This window comes from Pimephales promelas, chromosome 24, assembly GCF_988280905.1.
Source record: "Pimephales promelas chromosome 24, fPimPro1.hap1.1, whole genome shotgun sequence".
Taxonomy (NCBI): domain Eukaryota; kingdom Metazoa; phylum Chordata; class Actinopteri; order Cypriniformes; family Leuciscidae; genus Pimephales; species Pimephales promelas.
Genome location: NC_142792.1, coordinates 10,891,615 through 10,911,146, shown reverse-complemented (window position 1 = coordinate 10,911,146; position 19,532 = coordinate 10,891,615). Strand labels below are relative to the sequence as shown.

At 36.8% G+C, this 19,532-nt stretch overlaps 1 protein-coding gene across 13 annotated transcripts in view; it reads right to left on the bottom strand.

Moving 5' to 3' along the window:
* The window catches only part of magi2a (membrane associated guanylate kinase, WW and PDZ domain containing 2a), a 197,158-nt gene that overhangs the window by 53,997 nt on the left and 123,629 nt on the right, over positions 1-19,532 (bottom strand). For 9 of the 13 annotated variants that reach the window (XM_089127201.1, XM_089127205.1, XM_089127202.1 and 6 more), the window contains exons 7-10: positions 11,566-11,623; positions 8,195-8,316; positions 5,155-5,289; positions 3,512-3,694 (exon numbers count right to left, since the gene is read on the bottom strand). In XM_089127201.1, coding sequence (XP_088983327.1) covers positions 3,512-3,694; positions 5,155-5,289; positions 8,195-8,316; positions 11,566-11,623 — 498 coding nt within the window. The remainder of the gene's footprint in view (positions 1-3,511; positions 3,695-5,154; positions 5,290-8,194; positions 8,317-11,565; positions 11,624-19,532) is intronic. The other 4 variants (XM_089127207.1, XM_089127208.1, XM_039668240.2 and 1 more) reach the window with 1 other exon arrangement.

Here is a 19,532-nt window from a genome sequence, read left to right as displayed (position 1 = left end):
CCCCTGGTAACTAACAATTACAGCACACCAATTTAAAGGAATAATTCCCAAATCCTAAAGTGTCGCTATATGCTTCAAGCCTTAAGTGTGATCTTCACTTCTCTTTTTCACTCATTCAATTTGCCCACAATGTGAAATCAAGCTTGTGTTGTGAAAAACATTTGATTTAACATTTGTTTTATGTTTTCAAGCCTAATTTTGGCTTTTCCTTCCTATCTTTCAATGCTGGCAAAGAATGAATTATCAGAAATTCAACTATTATGGAAATGAGATGATTTTAGAAAATGCGGCCAATGTATTTGTGGGATAAACAAGATCACGGGGGCTCACAGAGTGTCTGTTGTGTTACTGGTTTCCTGGAGACATTTCATGCAGGGCCGTACGCGTCTATCGATAGGCTTGTCCCCTCCTGACTGTTGTGTGCAGAAATTTTAATTAATCTCGGTAAATACGTTCGACATTTGCCTAGAGCCTCTGGTGTTCCAATCAATAATTTCACATGCTTCTAGAGAGCAAATGATATCGCTGTGACCTCACTGTTTCACACCTAACTTTATGTCAGCATCAATCTAGGCCAAAGCCCCACAGGGCAAACCAGATCACTACATTCCAACAAATGAAACATTATCATCTACTTAAAATTCAAACTTACCTCTTTAGTATCAAGTGTATTTTTAACAGCTCCCAGATTAAAGCTTAAAAATGAACATGAAACATTTTGTCATATTCTTGTCCTGTTCTGCTTTAGAATTTGCTTGTGTGTGATGATAGCGGGTAATAAAAGCCTGTAAAACAACTAGGACTTGTTTATATCTATCACCTTTTTAGTGACTTATGAGAGCATTATGAGAGCATTTAAATAGAGATGTATTAATAGGGCGTCTGACACTAATAACAAAAAAACAGCAAGTTTGATTATTTTCAATGAATCAGATAATATATTCAGATACAATTAATTGAATGAAATGAGTCATTAATCATTCAAAAGTGTTTTACATATTTATTTATATTTCATTTAAAATAAGTGCATATTTTTTGTCTATTGCTTCTTATTGTTATATTGGTGCATTAATTAAATTAAAATAATTAAATACTATTTATTTATTTATTTTCTTTGTTGCTGCTGTTGTAAAAAAAGGAGTGTGGAAAACATACCGACATATTGTTTTTAACAAGATTTTCAGTGTTTTAGTTCTAAAAACATTTACATTTTTTACCAGGCAAAAATGTCTGTTTGGTTGAAACTATACTTTTTTTATTAAACTTATAATTATCCCTCTATATCATTAAATTCCTCTTAATATTTGTATTCAACTGTTATGATGCTAATAGAATGTTTTCATATAAAAAAAGATTTGAAAACAGCAATATAGAAATCAACAAATGTGTATGAATATATAATACTGTGTCTATATATTGTATAACCTCATTAAACCAAGCAGCTGAACTATATATAATATTGTCTATAAAATATATTATATATAAACCGAGCAACCGAGCAATTGAACAACAGTCTTGTTCTGAAGAGGCTACGTAAAACTAATAACAGCAAGACAACATAAAAGGTGCTTTGGGATCCAGCGTCTGAGACATCTTATGTCTGTGCATGCATAGAAACCCAAAGGAGCACCGCTCTGTGACTGGCATTCTAAACAAATACAATCAATACACAATCCCCTAAACATCGCTGCTGAGACACAATAGACATCCTACACAAATGAAGCTCTAAACATCAAATGCAGAGATCCTCCAGCAGGCATACGATTTGTGTGCTTCCTGTCCTTCAGCAGCACACTGGTGCACCTGATTCAACTCATTATCTGCTAGTTAAGTTCTTTATGAGAGGACTCCGGCACAGCTGTGAGGGGCAGAGTAAAGATCAACACAGCAGAGGCAGCTATGATTTGCCTTAGCAAACAGCACTAATGAACAGAAAAATAGCACATTAATTGTTTGTAAATGTGTATATTTTTAAAAAAAACAATAACAATTAACCAATAATTATTTTCATGTCTAGGAACAATGGCCAATTTTACATTTTTAAATTATTTGGTTACATTTTATTTCGATAGTCACTTTAGACGTTCTACTATAATTATAAGTAACTTTTCAACTACATGTCAAGTAACTCTCATTAGAGTATTAGTATATTATAGTAGACTGTCAGTAGACTGTTAGGTTATGGTTAGGTGTTAGGGTTCGGTTAAGGAGAATACGTTTACTTGTAGTCGCCAAGTTAGTCAGTTGAATGTCTGTTGGGGGACCAACAAAATAAAGTGCAACAAAATAAGCGGAAGAAGATTGATGGATGGAAAAATGTTGAGGGAACAACTTCCTTTTCTCATTGCCACAAGTTTAGTTTAGTTTTTTTATTGAGGGACATTTCTTATCTTAACATTAATATGATCATATTTCATTTCAATTAGACAAGTCAGAAATATATTAGTAAGGATAATTCTGAAAATACAATTAGTAAGCAATCCTGATAAATTAGTGTGAATTATCTGTAATTGCTTAATGTGCCAAAATTTGCTACAAGCTAGTCTGCAACTTGCTAGAGGGACAATCTCATTCTAGAGACCATCTGACTGAATTTGGATCTGATCTGTGAAGTGGGGGATGAGTCATTGATATTTTAGTCAACTAAAGGTGTTTTAATCAACATTAACAGGGACATTAGCATACAGATTAGCCTAACACACCGACTAAAATCAACAAAAAAAAATCCAATTTTGATTACATGGGTTCTTCAAAATATACATTCCCCAACACTTGTGATAATTATGAAGTTATGAACTGTATGTATGTCCACTGCAAGATCGTTTCCTCGTCGAGTACTCTAATCCAGTACTCTAATCCAGCAGAATTGAAGATTTCAAACTGGCGTAGACCTGCTCCTCCAGAGCACTGTCTGTGTGTGTGTGTGTGTGTGTGTGTGTGTGTGTGATTGTGAAACAGCACAAGTAGGACAAGGAGTCCAAAGGGAGTGTGAAGGGTGGAAAAGAGGAGCAGAAAGGAGAGGAAAGCAGCAGAGAGGATTACAATAAAGTGTCATAAAATATTAATTTATCATCACAATGAAGACGCATTGATTATATTCCGAACTCTGCACTTTGGGTCCCTCTGAATGTACGAGATATTTCAATGCTGATGTACTGTACTGTATGTGTGTGTGAGTAATGCTGCCGCAGTCACACTTCCACTAGGCTGGACTGGAAAAGCAGGATTTATAAAGTCCCACTGTGATTAATGGACACATGCCCTGCTGTGGATAATGCACAAAGTCCATAAATACACCGTCCGTAAATGCATTTAACCCCTGGATGTCCCTAAAGCACCATCAACCAAAAAAATGACAAATTTACACCGTAACCTTGTCAGTAGTGTGGGCACAAACAGAGATTGAGAGAGACTGGCCAGCTGGGAGCGGTGTTTGTGTGACAAAAGCACATTAGTGTAGTTCAAACATTGACCTGCAAGTGTGTGTGTGTGTGTTAGTGTGTGAGTTTACCTGTAGCCATTTTCCCGTCCTGTGCAGCAGGCCCGTCTGGTATGACACTTTTGACCTGTAGAAACTCATCCGGTTCGTCACCGCCAATGATAGTGAAACCAAATCCCATGTTGCTTTTCTGTAGGGCTGTAGACAGAAAGCTGCCCTTCAGCTGAGTAGGGTCCCGCGTGAACAGAGGCTTCTCTGCCAGGGCGAAGAAATGCAGATAGAAACATGAGATTGTAATCAAGCAAAAGATATCCAACAATTAATGGGTTACTTTGTAAAAGCCACTCCAAACTCATCAAAAGCAGCAGATCACATCACACTGGGGAATTGTGGGTAGAAGGCCAAGCGCTCAGCTTACAGCCAAACATACAAGAGCAGAGTGGGACATGATGGGTTTGTTTTTTGCTCAAGCCTCACTTTTGGCTCTTTAGGCATACTCCAATGTTACACTCAACAGTGTTTAGCCTTGTCCAGGGCCATCTCTCAAGACAGCCAAGACTTAAGCAAAAAAAAAAAAAAAAAAAAAAAAAGCCAGGAGAAGAACCAGCACAGGCAAAGCGGTTCTTCTGTTCTCTCAGAGTGGAGAAAAGCAATCTCGAAAACTGTTCTGGAGAAGCCGTTTCGTTGTAATCGCACACAAACAAGGACCTTTGTACTGAAGAGCTGCTTCTTCAAACTGAAGAGATACCTACTTCAGTACACACTATGGATTTACAAAATGCCAGACTTAGTCAAATCTTATTTTCTTCTTTTCTTAGGTTCTTAAGTCTTTTTTCATGTAGGCCAGATCTAGTCTTTGGAGTTTCTGCCATGCGTTTGTTAGGGACAATAGCTGGTCCAGATACCCTGCTGAAAGACCAGCACCAGCAATACGTAGCTGGAGCAGCTGGTTGACTAAGGTAGCCTTGTAGGTTAAAATAGATATGGGAAAAATTGGTAGCTTTTCTGGATGGTTAGAAATGCCACACAAAATGGGATTTGTTCGTATTTTAGAGCAAAACAGTATATTCTGTAATAAGATTAAAATTAAGAGCAGCACTTGATTTTGTCTTTCGGAAGTTGTTCGGATCGTGAAAAGATCTCAATGTATCATGCTTGAATGATGTCTTCAGAGAGAATTTTGGGGCACTAACACCCAGTAGGGATATATATGTGTATATTGCTTTCGAAATATGTGATGTAAACCTCAAGTTATTAATATAACATTATGTTAATCTTAATTCTAATAGAACAATGATGTGAACAATTTAAGCTACATAAAAAAAAAATACTTATGGCAAAATATAAAAGCTTGAATTTTAAAGATAAAATAAAACATATCTAGATAAACTGACAATTCTACTCTCAAAAATTACTTGGCTTTTGGAAATAGCAATTTGTTACAAACCAGCATGCCATACATATGATGGTGTCCAATTATGCTGGTCTATTCAGCAGGGTAGGTACTCATAAAAATCCTGGAAGCGCAGGCAAAAAGTAAAATACAAAACCAAAAAAAAAAAATTTAAAAGCCAACAAAAAGTCTCCACTGGTTCCAATGAAACTGAGAGAATGTTCCTTACAGGAACTTAAGGACTATGCAAAAACAGAACAGGCGAATAGACTCTTGCTGTAGCCTCCCCTTGCACCAAGGGGGCACCGGTTCAGGGACGTACCATGCAGTCCAAACACACCGGCCCGGTACAGAGGGGCCTCGGAGAGGTCAGTGAGACTGTGAGAGCGCTCGGGAGCGGGACCCACATATGCCAGTCTGGCCCTTGGTAGGGTGGCAGAGGAGGGGCTCTCCTCCACTGTTACAGAGAACAAAAACCCTCAACTCACACAGGAAATCAAGAAATGTTATTTATACAGGTAGGTATATAATATAAGGTAGGTCTACTCTGGACATAGAAGAGTTACATTTCAACGGGAAATTCTAGGGTGAGTTTGACAATTTGAACACCCTTGTTGGTCCACCCATTGCGAATAATCTGGTTTTAGAGTTTAAGGCTAGACATACAGTAGAACTGGGGTTGCATCATCAACTCACACACAAAATCTGTAACTGGCATTGTAGGATACAAATTTGGCCGACTATGGAGATAAAGGTGTTACATTTTAACAGGAAATCTAGGTTGATTTTGCCAAGTTGAACATCCTTGTTGGTCCTGGAAGAACGGTCCCAACAATCCGTTTTAATGGCTAAATTTAGGGTTAGGGACAGGGTTGGAGTTGAAGTCTTTCTTTGGTTTATGGGTAGTTATGGTTAGGGTTTGTGTCTGGGAATAGGGTTAGGTGCCAACAAAATATGTTGATCCAGAACATGTCCTACTTGGCAAATTGCGGTCACCACAAAATTTATCTACTAAAGAAAGAGGAGGTGTTCCTATGGATTAAAGGAGTACGCTCTGTACCAGTCAACATTTAACATCTGAGCATCCAGATCAAGTAAATGATTTCTCATTACTCTATGATCCATCTTTGCTTAAATCTCAAGAGACTGTACTGTACTTCTCTTTTGTGGACACATGATTCTGGTATGGAAGAAATTGACTGGCCAGCACAAAGACCAGACCTATCTAAAAATATAGAATTTCCTATAGAAAAACTAAGTGATGAATTGGAACACATAGTTACATCACTGATGCTATTGTGTCTAGATGGGAGCAAATCCCTCCAGACAAGACCCAACATAGTAGAAAGCCTTCCAAGAAGAGTGAGAGCTGTTAGGGAGGACCAACTCCTTAACATTAATGGCGAATGGTTTTGAAATTAAATGTGGTGTTCGGCTGTCCACATACAGTACGTTTGGCCATATAGTGTAGGTATGTTGGAGGTTTCTAATGAAGCCTGCTCTCTCAAAAAGATGGATTAAAACAAGTTAAAGAAAGTTCTTCTTGTTAACGTCCATTCTGGCTGAACATACTCTCCCTCTTACCTTTATGTGGGTAACAGAATGACCATTCTGAATGGATAAACTAAAGAAGGAATTATTACTAGAAATGTACACATACGTCCAAGGTCATATTATGAAAGAAGACACATTCTCATTTGACAACCGAGTCTCAAAGAAAACAGGAAGCATTCAGGCGTAGCTCAAAGAGACTGTACAGCTGTATTTACAGGATTAGTTCACCAAAAATGAAAATTCCTTCATTATTTACTCATCCTCATGCCCATCCAAACCTGAATGTTCTGTCTTTCTTCAATGGAACACAAAAGGAGAAATTCTGAATAAAGTACTGTTTTATTCCTTTCATGCATTTACAATGAATAGAGACAAAGGCTTTAAAGAATAGAGATGCAGCCCAGAGGATAGAGCAAAACAAATCACTGTGAATTAGAAGTCTAAAAGGATTATTTTTACAGAGAAATGTTGGAGGATTCTGATATTAGAGAAGAGGAGCTTGAATTTGTTGCCCAGCCCTATTTGTTTTAACCTCGATAGAAAACCTTTCACTACTCCTACTGTACATCATATGTCGGGTCAGAGGTCACTCTTCCTCTGGAAATAGTTTATAAAGTTATAAATATCAAGTGTAGCGTCAGTTCTGGCAGTGACGTTAGTCAAGCTTGCATCAGCTGACACTCAGCATATCCACGTCTACCTAAAGGAATAAGACACCTATCACTGACTACGTTACATGCAGCCAATAACCCGTTGATATTAGCAATCAACGGGTTATTGGCTATTAGCAATAATAGCCAATAACCCGGGATATTAGCAATAACCCGGTCGTGAACGGCCATGTAAACACCGGCAAAAACCTGAATATGCTCATATCCCGGATTTTAAAATTTTATTACTGCTCTCCCTGCTCTTATCCATGCTAGCCTGCATGGATGTGCAGGGAGTTCTTTCCCAGAACAGAAAAATATCGTCAATCCAAACTGTATACTAATTGTCAATCGTATTTGACAATAGTGGTCCTGACAGAAATAGATATTTTTCTTACAAAAAGTACTATCAACCTCCTGGAGCTTTTATATTTTTAGGATTACTTTTATTATGGATAGATGTGCTTTTTTTGGCACATCAAAAACTAGGTTCCTATTCACTTCAATTATAAAGCTTGGAAGAGGCTTTTTTTTAATATAACTTTGATTGTGTTTGGCAGAGAGTCAAATGGACCTAGGATGGCTGGAGGGTGAGTAAATTATGGGATCATTTTCATTTTGGGGTGAACAAACCCTTTATGGCACACACACGAAAACAGTGTGATTTTTGCCCACACCTAAATGGGGGCAAATTGGACATGCTTTAATAATTATCTGTGGGGTATTTTGAGAAGTAACGTCCCGACACATTCAAGGGACACCAGAGACTTAATATTACATCTTATAAAAAGGTTCATAATAATTACACAAAGCCAGTCTGAATGATTTATTTGGTCTGGCTGTAAGAAAGTAATATGCTTAACAATAAGTTCACTCACAGAGGGTACACCACAAAAGACAACGAGCTTAGATGTTTCTATGGAGACAGACACTGAGCTCATAAGAGAAATATAATAATAGTCATGAACACCAAGCCTCAATCAGCAATCCCAACAGATTTGATGTTAAACATGCCATCGCATGGAGAGAAGATAAGTGTTATTATGATGTCATCGGTGTGCCTAAGATGGTTGGGAACCACAATGTTTATCCAGGTTTGCACAAGTACTACACCTTAAAATTCCTCAGGGAATTTTTAAGATATCAGTAATACTTTACCTCTGTAGACTGTAGGTAGGGGGAGAGAGGACAAGCCCTGACTCTGCATCTGCTGCTGCTGTTGCAGTCTTCTCTTGGCCTCTAAAACTGGGTTCTCAAACTGAGTCCTTCGGTTTATGTGACTGCAATCAGAAAACCACAAATAGAGATTCATTCAAGTTTATTTCTTGGCTACTTGAAAATACATGACTATTCAATATATGAGCCACCTAGCGTTCTGCCTTACTGACTACTGCCTTTTTAGGGAGCATTTTAACTGAAATGGAACCTCATAATAAGTAACAAATTTGGGATACCATAGTCCACTATACCTATGAAAGCAGCTATTTTATAAAACATATCAACTCTGACTGCCCAATATCTGCAGAATGGCACTGACTTTTGGCAACTAGCATTGACTAGCAAAAATATTCACAAAATTCATGTAGTGTGTTCCAGCCTTATGCTAAAGGTACTCAAAAGCAACTAATTTCGCTTCAGGACACAGATTTTATATTGGCCAACAAATGGCAAGCAAAAACTGTATCAAAACCCTTTGTTTTACAACCAAAAATCATTGATATTTGGTATTGAATGAAATATATTTATAATAAACACTGTTGACTCCATCTCGGATTAATTATTTCACTAAACTTGCATGCAATGCATACATGGCACATTCCATATCAGTAACTGGCTATTAACCCCCTGGGGACCAAGGTGTATTTGGGGTCCTTGGGATGTTTTGACATGCACTGACATCTGTGCTTTTTTTAGTTATTTATAAACATGTTAATGGCAAAGGTGTAAATTCACTCTATATAGCACAAACGGGGCTACCATCATATGTGAGCAACATGTATGTACATTTAGAGAATAATGTTTATACATGGTTAGTAAGAAGTTTTAAAATGAAAGTTGCTGAAATAAGACCACAAAACACATACTAAATATGTGTCCACAAGACTTGACTAATGGATGTTGTCGCTTTGAGTCCTGGCTTCGAAATGATGTGAAAATGATTCTGCCTAATCCTTAACATAAAACACAACATTAATTTATACTTTGTATGACAGTTTTTTTGTCAGAAGAGGTTTATGCGTGGGAGTGGTAATGACCTATCAATATTAATGAAGCATACATGAAGTTATGCCATTGGTCCCTTGCTTTGTGCACTTTGAAAACTTGATCTGTACAATCTGTACAATTTCTCATGGTTGATCAATGCAAATCATTTTGCCCACCCAAGAATTGTCCACCCCCAGCAAACAAATACTGAAACAAGCCATTAAATGCTATGCACTATACAAGAAAAAGCATGAGTGTTAATTTGAATACATTTTAACAAGTAATTTTAAATCAAACAAGCTGTGGTCATTGAGAAAAACAGAAAAATCAGTTAGTCTTTATCTTTTTTTTTTTTAAAGAGTGATGTAAGAATGAAATCAGACAGTAATGAGAGCATCCTCTGATCTGGAAGAAAAATGGCTCTTTTGACGGTCTGTACAACACTTGCTGTCAGAGTTAATTCAATCTGTTTAAAAAGCACTGTTGAAAACCATGCCATTTGAAAGTACAAAGACAATTAGGCCCCATTAAAAGACATTCTGTTGAAAAGAGGTAATGCTTTCTTGTATCGACGTGGCATTTGTAATTGCAGCTTTGTGCCAAGACTATGCAAGGTCAATTTTGAGGACATTGGTTTTAGATTTCTTTTGAGGTCTAAAGCTTGAAATTAATTCAACAGATCAAAGTATAATGAGCAAATGGAATTTGTTCCTAGTACTGTCCCTCTCGGTTTAGCTTACATCAATTCTACACTTTCTTATTGCACATTAAGCAAAGGTTTGGCAAAGTAGAAACCATGCAGTCTTGGAATTGGTTCTGGCTTGGTTCTATTTAATACCGACTGTAAAGGGTAAAGTGATGTCTCATTTAACCAGAAAATACACACACAACACAAATACAAATGATAAGCTTTATGCATAATGTTCTTGTTAAGTGTCTCCTCTAAAAAGCCACTAGACACAGATTTATAGTAAATTACAGTCATTTCACACCAGATGCAGCTTCTGATCTACTCAGCTGTCATCTTCCACAACATAAAACCCACAATTGTACCATTACTACTGAGGATGGGCCTTTCTTCCTTTCCATATATTAGACAAAAAGTATTTAAATAATAACTCTTGTTACTTGAGAAATAAGTAAAAAAATAAAATAAAAAAAAAACCCAAAAAAAAAAAAAAACCATCTGGTTCACAATAATACATATTGCATTATGGAAACAGGACAGACAGACAGACAGACAGACAGACAGACAGACAGATGATAGAAGATAGAAAGACAGACAGACAGACAGATGATAGAAGATAGACATACAGACAGACAGATGATAGAAGATAAAGACAGACAGACAGACAGAAGGATAGACAGACAGACAGACAGACAGACAGACAGATAGATAGACAGATAGATAGATAGATAGATAGATAGATAGATAGACAGATAGACAGACAGACAGACAGACAGACAGATAGACAGACAGACAGACAGACAGACAGACAGACAGACAGACAGACAGACAGACAGACAGACAGATAGATAGATAGATAGATAGATAGATAGACATAGACAGATAGACATAGACAGATAGACATAGACAGATAGACAGACAGACAGACAGACAGACAGACATAGACAGATAGATAGATAGATAGATAGATAGATAGATAGATAGATAGATAGATAGACAGACAGACAGACAGACAGACAGACAGACAGACAGATTTCCAAGAAAATATTTGAGTAGATAAGATAAAGAAAGATAAGTTCAACTCAACACCCAAAGGGGAAATTCACGTAACAGCAGCACAATTGAAATTATATATACTGTATATACAAAATATATATTATCAATGTTTATTATATATAATTTAAAGTATAATAAGCATTGATAATAAATACCCAACAAAGCAGGTTGTTAGATAGACCGATTCTTTATGATTACAGTTCAAAGACATGAAGTTCCATAATCCCATCTGAGGACACCAGGCGAGGATGCAGTGCTGCTTTTATGATCCACATGATACAACAGCTGCATTATTGGCTCTAGGCTTGCTGTTCTCCTCTGTCCTGGGAGGAAGAGTAGCCAAGCAAGCCATACTATAAATAGTTCCACCTCACCCCAGACTGTGCATTAAGCAAGAAAAATGATGGCACACACACACGCAAACACTGCAAACTGAATTAGGAAACACCGGAGCATCTGTTTTTCGTCACGAGCATGGCGCAGCAGCTATATAACCAATTAACACATAGCTGTGAGAAAATGAGCCATAGTGCCATTAAAGTGTGTGTGTGTGTATGTTAACTCAAGCAGTTGGACTTACTCAACATAGTAGGTTCCATAAATAGGGTCATCGATTTTCTCCCAGCCATAAGGAAGCTCTGAAAAACAAACAATAAATAATTCAAAGCTAGATGTTGTAGTAGAGAAGAGTCTTAATTTCTTTCATTACGATATATTGGGTCTTTATCTGAAAAGGGTGCCATTTGGACATTAAGTGTCCCCATAACTTACTGAGGTAATTAAAGCTACACTGTGTGATTTTTACCCCTATCTAGTGGTGAAAAGGTATATGACCATCCAGTGAATTTTAGTTTCTGTTCCTCTCAATTCCGATTTCGTGCTCCTACGGTGGCCAATGTAGTCCAATATTAACATGGTTTCCAGTTCAACCTCGTCCGAGTGTTACCTCAAACGTAAACGCGAAAGGCGAAGCTTGAATTATGTCCCTCTTTGGCTAATGTACTTTCAAGATGGAGGGGCAACATGGCGACCGACATTAGAAACCCTTACCCGTATGTATTTTCAATGGCATATTATACACTCACGAGAAAACTTTATTACTTGAACGAAGTAAATATACATTAATGAGCACATATATTTTTGAAAGAACTAAGTGTTTTTAGCTAAGAATATGCTAAAACAGTGTAGCTTTAACAGAAAACTTTGCTTCACATTATTATTTGAAAGACGTAGTGTACAAATGCGAAATAACTTAAAATAAAGCATTCTTTTTATTCTTAAACATTTGTCACAGTCTTTCACAATATCATATAATTTGCAGGTCTCCATTCATCACCATGACATTTTAATGGGTTATGCAGAGTAAAAAAAAAAAGTTGCTTTCATTGAAATTAAAATATTGTGCTTTCACCATCTGCATTTTTTTTGTTCTAAACACATTTCTGAAAATTGCAGAATTTATCTTTGTCCTTGTACTTTTTGTTCACCTCCATAGATGTGACATTCCTGCTTTTAAAAATAATGGTCTGATTTTCAGACATCTTATTAGTTAGAGGAAAAAAAGTTTTATAAGAGAGAAATTGTTCTTGGTACAAAACACAATAATGTTTGTGATGCTATATGCTAATTAAGACAATTCTGAATACAGACAGACAGACAGACAGACAGACAGACAGACAGACAGACAGACAGATAGATAGATAGATAGATAGATAGATAGATAGATAGATAGATAGATAGATAGATAGATAGATAGATAGATAGATAGATAGATAGATAGATAGGTAGGTAGGTAGGTAGGTAGGTAGATAGACAGACAGACAGACAGACAGACAGACAGACAGACAGACAGACAGACAGACAGACAGACAGACAGACAGACAGACAGACAGACAGACAGACAGACAGACAGACAGATAGATAGATAGATAGATAGATAGATAGATAGATAGATAGATAGATAGATAGATAGACAGACAGACAGATAGATAGATAGATTCTTATATTCTTATATTTCCACAATTTTGAAGTAAACGTTTCAAATGAAATAAATTATTTAGTAAACAAATAATATTCTTAACATATAGTATTAGCATAAATAGCACCATTTCCTGAGAATATGCTATTTTCACTGTCTATCCTATCATTCCCTGTTGCTTAATAAAGTAGGGTGCACAGAGCTAGTGTCACTCCATTTATAATACGATTTACAATTAATTGGTCAGAGAGACTGTCATTCGGATGAAATTGTATTATTAATACTTAGACTAAAACATACACATACGCTTCCACACACGAATACACACGCTCCATATAGCATGCACACACGCTGAGCTTCAGACGAAAGTGTCAAGGAAACACAGCGTAATTACAAGCACACACACACACACACATCATACATTCAGAAGTGTCGAGCAGGCTGAAAAAACAGACTCTGTGTACATCACACACAACTTTGTTAATTACAAGTGACCGAGTGTGTGATGTTCTCACTTAATCTGGTTAAAACACACACGCATGCACGCACACACACAGATCAAAGCACTGTTGGGTATTACTCTACTGCCGTGCTGCGGACTTGTAAAGACAACCGAGTCCACAGAACAATCTTTAGGATGAACATTTATAAGGATTTAAAGGGAAGTATTAAATGGGTGCAATAAAACTTTCATTTGTGCTATGAGCATGAATATATCAAATCATGCAGCCTGTTGAGAAGAAGTGCATTATTACTTTCCAAAATTATTGTTTTTTATTATTTTTTCCTTGTAGGTGAAAAAATCCCATTGGTTTACATTGAAGGAGAGAGCCATGCCATATCTGGAGACCTGAATATATTAGAGCAGCATTTTACAGCAACCACCTATAGAGCCAGATTTAGTAAACACATTAGCATAAGACCACAATCCCATAAAAGTGCAGATGGGAGTGGAAAATTCTGCGGATGATCTACTGACAATGCTCAAATTAAAGAACACGGACGCAGACAGATCATTTCCATTAACACAAACAACGTAATATAAAAATAACATGGCTTGGTAAACAATATGTTCAGATAACGTCTTTCTATGGTATTCAAAAAAAAAAAAAGAAAAAAAATGTGGAGAAAATTGCTCACGCTTCTGTCACATGCTCTCTATTCTCTGTGGTGCCTCTTCCTACAGCGCCAGCTATGTAATGGGATGTGTGTGTGTGTGTGTGTGTGTGTGTGTTTTGCCTTTATTTTGACAGGAGAGTAGAGAAAGTTGACAGGAAATGAACTGAAAGAGAGAGAGAGGGATGCCCATGAGGGTACAGGGAAACTGTAGCTTGCCAAGCCATGCAATTACAATTTAAAGCATTTCAACTACAATCAAGCTATATGGTAAAAAAAAAAAAAAATCCCAAACCTGTCATTTTAACCTTAAAGACTATTTCACTTGATTTGACACATTTAAATTAATGTTGTTTGTTTAAACTAATCTATAGGTTTAAATCATATTTTTGACTTGAATACCAAAACTAGATACCAATATCTATTAATTTATATACCAATTATTTACTTTTTTTTTTCAGTGCACCCTTGTCCAATTACTAACAAAAAGTAGCGTACATCTATACTATTTAAAGAGACAGTATTTGCATAAATATACAGCTATTTTATTCATTACAAAAAAATACACCATTCAAATGTTATGCACACCAATAAATGAATTAATAAATGAAGTAATCAAACAGAAAACATGCTCATTTGTTCTAACTGAGCCGAAAACACAGTGATGAACAAATGTAAACGAATCAGCGAATTGATAGTTGAATCACATGAACCGTGCGAACAAACCAATTCACTCAAATTAATTACATTTCCTAATGTTTTGTTTGAGAGAGAAAAGATGTTTGATTTGTTGCCTCAGTTGGCTCTGCAGTAAAGGCTTCACTATGTAAAAAATAACTTCCGTCATGCCACTGAAAATATAGTTAAATTAGCAGAAATGCAACATTTAAGGCCGGGACACACCAAGCTGTGGGTCGGCCGTTGGGCGATGTCCGACGTAGTTTTTTCAGCTTTGTTTTTTAGGTGTGTTCCGCAACGTTGGCACCCGTCATATTTTATTTTATTATTTTTGTGTGGCTATTTTTGATTCAGCGTGAATTGATGTTGGGCCGTCTGTGAGAGGGAGAAATCTGATTGGTTGTTCAGCTTAGCGAACGAGTATAATAGCAAAAAAGCAAGCAAATAAGTCAAGACGATACAGACAGAAGCCCGTTATATTTTTACATAATCTTGACTAGTCTACTTGACTATGCGAGACACCACAGACATTCTGCTGTTCTCAGATCAGCTCTCTGCCTCATTGTCAGTTGAAAATTGAATCATTGATATTGACACCCAAACAGAGCATAGAGCTGAACTAAATGTGTTTAGAAAAGAAAAAAGGCAAAATACACAACACAAACAAATTAGCACACTGACTGAAAAGATTATTACATAAAAATCCCCAGTTCTCCTGTGACACCACACAAACCATTGTCATGGAGTGCTGTGGGATCAACTGAGGACTTTTACAAAGTAAAAGGAACAACAACAATTGAGTGACGTGATAAAAACTAAATTTTAGAGTTTGGACTAATCTCGTAGCCTCCACATATAGAGTAACTCACCCTATTTACCCAGTGAGCTCAAGCTAATTACCTTCAATATTTGCATTTTGTTTGCACAATATTTAAATAATCTTGCTATTTAAAACCCTGCCTGCCCTTTGCAGTGAAAACAGGCAGCAGTATCTTTTTGTTAAAAGCTTTGACCTTTACGGAAATGAGGGGGGCGGAGAAGAGAAGGGAGGAGAGGAAGGAAACAAAAGATGGTATGAGGGAAAAACAATAAGAACTAAAGCTTTATAGGTTTGCTGAATCAATGTTTACAAGCTCTAGAAAAATAAAATTAAATAAAATCAAATGCCACATGAGAGCAAAAAGTGGCTTTGGTGGATTTTTTAAAAAGATTTTACAAGGGAATTGATTGGTAACTATTTTAGTAATAGCCATTGTTTGACAGGTAAGCTAGTTGTTTTTTATTGACAAGAAGAAAGAAACAATCTTTTATTTTATTTTATTTTATTTGAGGGACAAAATCATGATGTGCCTCAGTCATTTTCATAGGGAAAAAATTTTTTATCAAAAAATACACTGAAACGTTATTTTAAATGTTAACCGTAAAATAACCGTTTTCATATTTTTTAAAATACATTTTTAAAATGTAATTTGTTCTCCAGGATTCTTCCATAAATTGTTTTTTTTTTAATCAAAAAAGTTATGAAAAGGCAGTTTTGCAGTCTTTTAATAATATCAGGGCATACAGCACAATAAAATCGCTGTAAAAAATAATCCTGTAAAAAAAAAAACGGTAAACTACTGGCAGCTGTGGTTGCCAGCATCATACTATAACTATGGTGTGTTACTGTTTTTGTGTTAGAGCATATAGCTGTTAAATTAAAGTTTTAGACTGTAGCTGACAATACAGTATTTAGCTGATAATTTCAAAAACAGTAACACGTCGTATTTTTACAGTATGATGCTGGAAACCATAGCTGCCAGTTGTTTACCATTTTTTTACAGGATTATTTTTTACCGTGATAGTTGAACTATACTCCAAATAAACATAATATTTATTCCTCCCTGTTAAGAGTCCTAGGTCCTCCAGAAAATTGTAAACACTTGTAAAAATAGGAATACTTGCGGGTTAAATGTTCTCTTTTTTGGAACACATGGCCATCGATTTAAAACAAAAACCACAATTCACACTATAGAGACTTTCCCACTTTTCAATGACTTTGGTTCAGGAGGCATTTTTCCCATAGAGATTTAAAAAAAAGTCTTTGATAAAGTGTAATAATACATGACTTAACCCAACCAGCTATGAGGTGAATCACAATATTATAAACTTTGATCTGAAGCCAAAAGCAATTGAAAAGATAGAGATACAAGACTGTGCACTTAAAAAGGCTTCAATCCCATGAAGCATGGTGAGTTATATAATCAAATTAGAAATAATGGAGGAAAATAAAACTAGTGAATTAAAGTTGTTGATTATGTATATAGAAGTTTATTGCAAATTATGCATTCTGTTTTTGAGTAGGCTATTTTGAGAGTGTGGGAAATCTGACTTGCTCGTCACTATTCTCTGATTGGTGGAGATTTCTTTGCAGAATAATGGGTAATGGAGTTTTTCACCAGGAATTCTTCTCACTAAAAATGGTCTACAGAAGTGCCGTGAAGCAAAATTAGCATAATCTTGCGTACTAAAGACGAACAACTACCACTGAGATGAATGAGAACGGGTTTGCTTTCTTCAGCATTAGAAGCATTTTTGAGAGATAAAGGGAGACATAGATTTGCCTAAAACCCAGCGTTCCTTCAAATGAACATTTATGTGTTATGTGACTCTAAGCGGTTGTGAAAGATAAAACCACTTCTGACGGCAACTAAACTAATTACTCATGAGAAAATGCAAGTCACTGAAAGCAATATCTGCTATAAAAAAGCTGTTATCAGGGGATGTTTATGAACCAAAATATTCCATTTCAGATCCAATCTCAATTGAGCTAGAGGAAAATTAGGCTTTTTCGTCGTTCTTCTAAGAATGCACAAAGGCCATGAATAAACATTTCAGTGAAAAAACACACCGCTGTGTGTTGTAATGCGACGCTGTTGGGCTTTTGCGTGTACATTGTGTTCATTAATTTAGCTAATTTGTCCAATATCACTGAGAAAACAAAAATAATTCCTGTATTGACACAGCTGTCAAGTGATCAAGCCGCATCCATCCATCAATCCATCCATGCATCTGTTTCTGTAATCATATCACAACCTGTTCACAGCGAGTGTGAGCGCGTTAGATAATTTCCGGGGTGCTCGCTGACAGTGACGGCTTCAGGAATGATGAAATGCAATGAAACACGAGCGACAGACACAGAGAGACATTTTAGTTGTGCTTATTCATTCACTCGCAAACCCAGGGAATTCGTACCATCAGAGAGAAACATCGACACAGGGAGAGAGGCGAGATGACAGGTAAACAGGAGAGACACTGTGGTATATCTACGGAAACTTCACTCTGTGTTGCGGCAAATATACGCGGGGAAACAAACAGTCTAGGAACATGAGGGTGACAGTATTAAAGAAAACAGCAGACGACTTTGATTTGCATCCAGAGCTGCGTCTTCCCTTCATTTTCCAAAACAAAAGAGGGCGGCCGAGTTACGCAACAACGCACGCGTCTGCGCAAATCCACAGTGATGAGTGTTTTCACAAAGCTGGCTGACAGGCCTTTGAACTGCTGGAATCCGCTGACATGTGAAACACGTTGTTTCGCACATGCATTTTAACAAGCAGCACCTTGGACTGGGACAGTTGATTATACAGCAAACATGAAGTTGGCTTTTAGCGCACAAATGTGTGAACTGAGAGGAAGATGAATTGAAGTAATGAATAAATCCTCTTACAGCAACTATAACAGCGGTGAATACCCTTGCAGACATCATGAATTTAACATCGTATTCACTTTGAGATACTTCAGCTCAAAATCATTTCAAACACACTCATAAGTGCTAGAAGTAGAGTGTAACCAAAAGAAAAATTGGATTGTTACACTTGCTAAATATGTGATTCACTGCCTTGATGTTTTGGGGCATTTCCTAATGGTTAATAGTGTGTTCTGGGTGGTGTTGCTGTACAGTTGCAGTTACAGTGGTTGCTAGGGTGTTGTTATACAGCTTTTAGGGTGTTCTAGGGGGTTGGTATGGCATTGTGTGATCGTGCACGATGCACTAAAAACGGAAACGTTTTTCTTTGTGAACACTGTTCCTGCTCCCTGTTCACAAGGATCCACGAAAATGACAAAAAATGCTGTATTATTCACGCCAAGCCAGCTACACTCGCCAACAGAATGATTAGGAACACCATACTCATGCAATTTTGCAATTTTGAAGAGTGTAATCTCTTCCAAAATGCTACTGTCATGTAAATAAAAGGCCAAAATGCAGTTTTCAGTTCACTGCTAGGTAGCACAACTTGTCATTACATGCTATTGTGTTTTGGGTCATTGTCAAGTCATTGCTATGTGCTTGCTAAGTGTACCACTTGTGTGTGTGTGTGTTGCATTTGTTAGAGTGCCGTGGTTGGCTACTAAGGTACTGCTAACTGGTTATTAGTTCTGAATGATCAGCATTGCTGATCAAGGGTGTTGTGGTTAGTAGCTAGGACATTGCTAATTGATTTCTAGGGTGTTCTGGGTGGTTAAAGCAATGGTTGTGTGTTCTAGGTGGTTCATAGGTGGTTGCTCGCCAGTCCACGTCAATGAATTTATGCTGTCTTCATCTGGTTTCCTACTTCACTCTTTTTGAACTTGAATTTTGAACTTGTCACATTCAAGAGCTTTGTTGTCCAACAGAATAATGATCATGAAGGACACCAGGTTTATTCTTGCCTATTTCTTGGGGAAATCTTATTAAAGCCAAAATGATTTGAAGATATTTCATTTGAAATAAAATGTAGAGTCCCATTCATTGA